A 6,635-nucleotide genomic window follows, 5' to 3' on the forward strand; every position below is an offset into this window, starting at 1 on the left:
ACAAAGGCGAGGAAGACATAATGATGAAAATTAAAACTACAAATTCTAACCAAAATGAACTAGGGATGATTATGGACCATCTTTAACATAATCGTGCTTTTCTAGCCAATCCAAACCCCTCCTAAAAAACCTATTGCTTCAACCCGATGAGAGCACTGAAACCCAACTTAGCTATAATACCATTAACTTTACTACCACTAACCCGTGGTTCCACCAGACTAACAGTTTCTGGTTTATTCTCTAAGAAATATTCCCTAAAAATACGGGAAATTTTCAAATTTGTGCACCCTTGATAGTTCCACGAAAACACAGAAAAATTCAAACCCATTATTAAAGATTAAACAGAGTAAACCTCACTTACTATCTAGGTGTCTCTTTGTCCTCTAATTCCTATTCAGCCTCCATAATGTCATCAACTTCAACTCCCTATTTAATTTGAGAACTTAACAGCTCAACCAAACTACTTACTGGTTTAGAAAAAGGAACTCGGTTATCTATAGTTTTAAAAAGATTCCTTTTATCACGAATAGTTTTGTTGAGTTTTTTACTTTTTCGTCCACCACCCGTCTTCCCTCTAGCAAAGCGTACACTAGTGGATCAATGCCCCTCATATATTCTCTTTGACCATCACCCAAAGTAGCCACCGATTTAAGGAGAATGTTTTCTTTAAATATGATTGCTGATTGCTTGGAGGTGTCAAAAACTCCATTTTTCAACATTACCGACAACTCCAATACTTTCTCAAAAGTGGGGTTGTAATGGGAGGAAACAAAAAAGTCAGTTCCAACATTAAAGACAGGAATCATTATTTTCCACCATCAACGTGTTTCACATTAGTTTTGATATTTCCTGTAAAAGTAGCCCCATCTAAAACAGATAACAAACAACCCACCTCTGACTGACCCATTGCACTTGTTGCATCCAACCTAGTTGGCAAATTTGGGCCTCCCTCTTTTCCAACCTTTTAAACTAAATTAGTGAAGCCCAATGCATTAACAAGCTCCTATTTTCTTCCTTGGGTCTTTATGCCTTTCTCAACCAAAACTTCAATCTTTTGGCCAACCTGTACTTTTCATTTGGGTTCAATTAATCTATGACCCAAAGAATTAATCCGCTTGCTAGATGAAAAAATAGAAGCCCTATTATTGCCGAAATATTTTGATCCTTTTGAAGTCCCTGCTCCATTTTCCCCTCTTTCCTTATGTTCCCCACAATTAACCTCTTGAATTTTCTCTTTCCCATTAAGGGTTTCTAAGGCATCAAATTTGGATTTAACAGATAACCTCCTTGGTCCCTATAATTGCGCCTATTTTTTTCCTCTCTACCAATATCTATGGACCATAAACCCTGGAATCTTCAATGTTACCGTCATCGACCACTACTGTAGTAGATGGGTAATCTCCACCAACTGAATTCTCTCCAACCACAAGATCTGAGCTCTTCTCCCTAACCTCCAGATCTAGACTTTTCTCTTTCATTAAACACATCTCCTTCACATGCCCGTAACATCCACATGAGAAGCATACTATAGGTAAATACTCATTTTCGATTCTTTGCAAAATTCCATTAATAAGAACTTTTGAAACCAAAGGTTTATCTAAATTGACATAAACAACCATTCGTGCAAATTTGCCCCTTGCTCTGTTATTAGAGTTAAAATCCAACTATCTTCCAAAGAATTTTCTTTTTATGCATGTATCATGGAGGCCTTGAAAACTATATCCACGACATAACCACACTTGGGAAAGGCTGAGAAGAGTCAAACTCAATGGACCACGATTGTATTATTAGATATTGGCCATAGATAATCCAAGGACTCTGAGAGAGTATTTTTTTCAAAGTCCTCTGAATTCTGGAATTTGGCCAGAAAATAACCATTAGCAATATCCGTCAACTTAAATGGCTGAACCGACTTCCACAAAGCTAGACTCTGTTTTGAAGAGTGGCGAACCCGATGCTCCTGCCTGAAAGCTTTATAACCACAGTGTAAGTTATTTCCTTAATTAAAAATTGATTAAACCTGTCCGAGAAGTTAATTGACAGCATTCCATTGACAAAAGATCTCATGATATCTCCTTCCTCAAGGACAAATTCACCGTCTTCCTCAAAGGTAATAGAGTATTTCTTTTGTCGCAGCTCACTAGAATTTCTCCCAATCAGCCTTTCCTTTCAGGATAACGGTGGATTTGGATCCATATCCACTGCCATTACCACGTTCGAATCCACATCATTGGTCTTACATCCTTCATCCTTACCATCTTCATTGAGAGAAACTGATAGAGATGCCATGTATCATACGATTTTGATCTCGAGTGTGTCTGATATTTTAAACTGATTTTTTTTACAAATCTGTCATTTTAGCTTTGGACTTTTCATTTCTAGGTAAGGGTGAGTGTTTGATCAAATTGAATGAAAAAAATTAGAGTTAATTGAGTTGACGAATCCTATTTTATCATCTTAACTCGATTTGAAATTTTCTCGAATCGATTCAAGTGAGATGGAATTTGAATCAAATATATTTGTTCCAGTTAAATTAAAAAAAAATGACTTTGGGTCCTTGTAACTACTGTCACCCACCGTAATCAAATTTGTTATTAACTTTCATCTCTTTATAATTTGTTTATTAATCTTTTATATACGAGTTAGCTTCTTTGCTTACTTAGTTGCTTCAATTATCTTCTAATTTTTTCATTATGTATCTTGAAATTAAAAAATATATTAAATATAAAAATGTGATTTTTAATAAAAGTTATCTTAAAGATAAAATGTGAAATCGATACCAACATAAAATTTTAACACGAATATTTTATTTCATCGTCAATAATTCAATTTTAATGAGAAATTTATAAAGATTTAATATGATTAAACAATTAAACAATATAAATAATATAAAATGTGAAGTTTAATTTAATCATATAAATAGTAGATGTAAATAAAATTATTACTATTTAGGTTTAAAGATTTTTCTTGGATGATTTTTTATTTGGGGTAAAAGGTGAAAATAAAAGTTCAAGGAAAAATAAAAAGTTTTGAGGGTTGGTGGAGTAACATTTTGGGGAAAATATTCAAAAAAAATTGTGGGGGAAGGAATAGGTTTGGCGTAGATGGAGGGTGGGATGGGAGGAGTAAAACTATTGGGGGAAAGTAAAAAGATTTTGGAGTTTAGGGTAAAAATATAAAATATTATAGTTTGATATTTAATTTATTCAACTTATTCGAATTCAAAATTAAACTTGATTTGAACTCGAAATTCAAAAAAATTCAAGTTGACTTTAATAAATTGATTCATTTAACTTGAAATTCAAATCTTTTTCAATTTTTTCGAGTCGAATAGAGTTTTACTTAACTCTATTTTTAGGTATTAGAGATTTTTTTTTGGCTTTGTAAGTTATTAATATCAATGAAGTTTTTTTTTTTTTTTAATTAATCCATTTGGTTTAACTTTACTAGTAATTAGCTTGATTTTATGGAATTCAATACAACTACTATAGATTCATAGTAGTAAACTTCCTGATAATAAGTTACGCAAAATTTACATGTACTAAGATAAACTCGAGCGCCAAGCTATTCCAGGCTACTGAATATACAGCAGATGTGAAGCTTGCTGTGGCGAATGTGAATGGGGAACAGGAAGGGAGCGAGTGGGGAGAATCTGCGGCGTTCGTGTAGGTTCAAAAGCACCGGCCTCGAGTTTAGTTTCCGCTCTAAATCTCGTGACAGGCATGTAGGAGTCCGACACACGGCGCATCCTCGAGTCTAAACCTGCCTTCTGATCTGTTTTGTGTGCATCTCTGGCGATTTTAACAGTTTTCGAGCTGTTACACCCCAATAGACCACCCGAACGTGGCCTCTCTTTGTTGATTTTCGTAGTGTTGTTGATGTAAAATGTTTTTATTGGGCTCGGTAAAGTCAACGACGGCCTTCCCTCTTCATAGTCCGACATGGCCGAGAAATCAGCTGCACTTGCAGTGACCACACTCCACTCTATACTGGCCTCGCTCGGTGCGTAATTGGGTTTTCCCGTTAGGCTCTCGATCTCAAACAAATCCGAACTTGCATCACTTTCGGTATCATTACAATTAGCTTTAGAGTTCTCAGTTTCTTCAACTTTTGGAATAGCATGATGATCCCAAGACAACATTTTGAGCCTCCTCTCAAGGTTCAAAGACTTGTTTCGCCTTCCAATTCCAAGAACCGGGGACCCGAAAACCTCCAACGATTTCCTCCCGAATTCATCCACATCTCCTTGTAGTGGCACACTAACAGGCCGAATACCCACAGCGGGATTCATTGTTGGGAAAGTGAAAAGGTCTTCTTTAATGCCTGCAGCTGTTTTTTTTTGCTTGCTTTGAAGTATTACCTCACCATTAGGTCTCTTGAAACTTATTTCACCAACCTCGATATCAATGGAGCTTCTATCGAAACAGTAGCATTTACAGGCAGGAAGGCAAGAAAGAAAGCTCTTTGCAGTTATGGACTTACTGGGTTTTTGCTGAGGAGGGTTTTGGATAACAGTATGGAGTAAAGGGTTTTGGCTGTTCCAGCTTGATTCAGATCGAATGCTTGGAGCGTGGAACAATGGCTTCATCGGCTCTGGGTTGGTGATCACTTCTTGTTTCGTACAAGATTCCAAGTTCTTTGGGATCAATTTTGTTGGTCTTGGACCACCACCGGCAGCAGCATCTATTGCTCCATTGAAGTATTTTTCAGCTCCGAATACTCCAATTTCTCCGTCTTCTTCTTTCTTCTTCACTGGATAGCCATTGGTTTTATCAAAGGGCAATGTTTGTGAGAGGTTGGTGTTGTGATTGGATGTAAATGTAACCATAGCCATGGACCGAAGCCTGAACCTCAAACTTATCTGATGGTAGAAGAAGAAGAGTGTATTGAGTTGAGGGGCTTCTTCCACGCTGCTAGGCTTAATAAGTAGCCTTAAAAAACATCCGCTGGCTGTTAAATTACGTAGGACCCCATGCTTGCTTGGGGCTTCACCAAAACTTGGTTATTCTTTTTTCCCAAATTTGGAGCTACACCCTACGAATTTCTCATTATATTTTGCTATGAATTATGTTTCAAACCTTCCTATAAATAGGATTTGTAAAAAAAAAAAATTATTTTGAGTAACCTTTGTGCTCATTTAAAGTATCAACCTAGCTTGATTTTCATTATAGTTAAAGAATTTTAAAAAATTTCACATATATATATTTTTAATATTAATTCTTTTAAAATTTTATTATACATATTTGCTAACTTCTAATCTTATTTATGGAGTCTAAAAATTCCATTGATAGTGTATCAAATATATATATAAGAGAAAACATTTGGTATATTTAGACTCCCCAAAAAGAATTAGGGATTGACAAGTATGTTATAAACATATAATAAAATATTTAAAATAGATATTTAGAAAAAGGACATATACCTATTTTTTAAAGTTTTTTTTTGATAGAACCTATTTTTTAAAGTTATTTATATAAAAAGGGATAAATACATTAACTTTGATTTAATGTGTAATTGTATACATGATCTTTAATTTGATGCAATTATACACATGACACTCTAATTGTGGTTCAAATGTATACTTGAAACTTTAATTTTGATTTAATCATACACATTTAAAGAAATAAATACATCAATTTATTTTCATATTGGATAAGTATAATTATTTATGTTTGCAATATATAAACATAAAATGATGTTATATCAATAAGTATACTAATAATTTACAAGAATTGGATCAAATCAAAATTTTATGTATAAAATTGTACAAAATCAAAGTTTATGTATACAATTACACATTAAACTATAATTCATGTATAATTTTGAAATTTATCCCTATAAAAAAGAATACACTATTAATATACTAAATACTAAAAATCGTCTATTGTTTATGGAATGTCGACTGGGATACTCACCTTCACCTCAGATTGTTTATGGAGGTGAGTGACTCTTTCAAGTTAGCCGGAGTACCCAAACAAGCACTAAGATTAAAGTTATTCCTATATTCACTAAGGGACAGAGCTCGAGCTTGGTTGAACTCATTACCACCCGATTATTACCACATGACAAGAGTTAGCAGAACGTTTTCTTATGAAGTACTTCCCACCTAGCAAGAATGCTAAGTTGCGGAATGAGATCAATACCTTCCAACAGATGGATGACGAGTCCTTGTATGAGGCATGAGAAATATTCAAAGAACTATTATAAAGACACCCTCGTCATGGAATCCTGCATTGCATCCAATTAGAGACATTTTATAACAGTCTCACTGCTCGCATGAGGATGGTAGTAGACATTTCTGCTAATGGTGCTCTCCTTTCTAAGTCTTATAATAAGGCTTATGAAATCATTGAGAGAATTTCCAGCAACAATTACCAATGGCCAACCAATCGAGCAACATCAAGAAAATGAGTCGCATTAGTACATGAAGTGGATGCTCTCACTTCACTCACATCTTAGGTATCCTTGATATCTTCAATGCTTAAAAACTTTACTACTAATGAGTTTAATAATTTTGTAGCTCAGCCATAGAATCAATTCGAAAATGTAGCCTGTGTTTATTGTGGGGAAGGGCACTCGTTTGAAGAATGTCCATCAAACCCAAAATGCAACAGCCCAATTTTGACCCTAATCAG

The 6,635-nt window shown here is 34.7% G+C and overlaps 1 protein-coding gene across 1 annotated transcript; it reads right to left on the minus strand.

Annotated features, from left to right (window-relative positions):
- Window positions 1–3,462: 3,462 nt before the first annotated feature.
- LOC105784508 (protein PHYTOCHROME KINASE SUBSTRATE 1) lies at window positions 3,463–5,040 on the minus strand. Its single transcript, XM_012610406.2, has one exon. The coding sequence runs from the start codon at window positions 4,832–4,834 to the stop codon at window positions 3,575–3,577; it is 1,260 nt and encodes a 419-aa protein (XP_012465860.1). The 5' UTR covers window positions 4,835–5,040; the 3' UTR covers window positions 3,463–3,574.
- Window positions 5,041–6,635: the final 1,595 nt, after the last annotated feature.

Source organism: Gossypium raimondii, chromosome 13 (genome assembly GCF_025698545.1).
Source record: "Gossypium raimondii isolate GPD5lz chromosome 13, ASM2569854v1, whole genome shotgun sequence".
Taxonomy (NCBI): Eukaryota; Viridiplantae; Streptophyta; class Magnoliopsida; order Malvales; family Malvaceae; genus Gossypium; species Gossypium raimondii.

Bases quoted from the DNA above. Each gene is read 5' to 3' on its own strand.
- LOC105784508 (XM_012610406.2), bottom strand. From the start codon at position 4,834: ATGGCTATGGTTACATTTACATCCAATCACAACACCAACCTCTCACAA.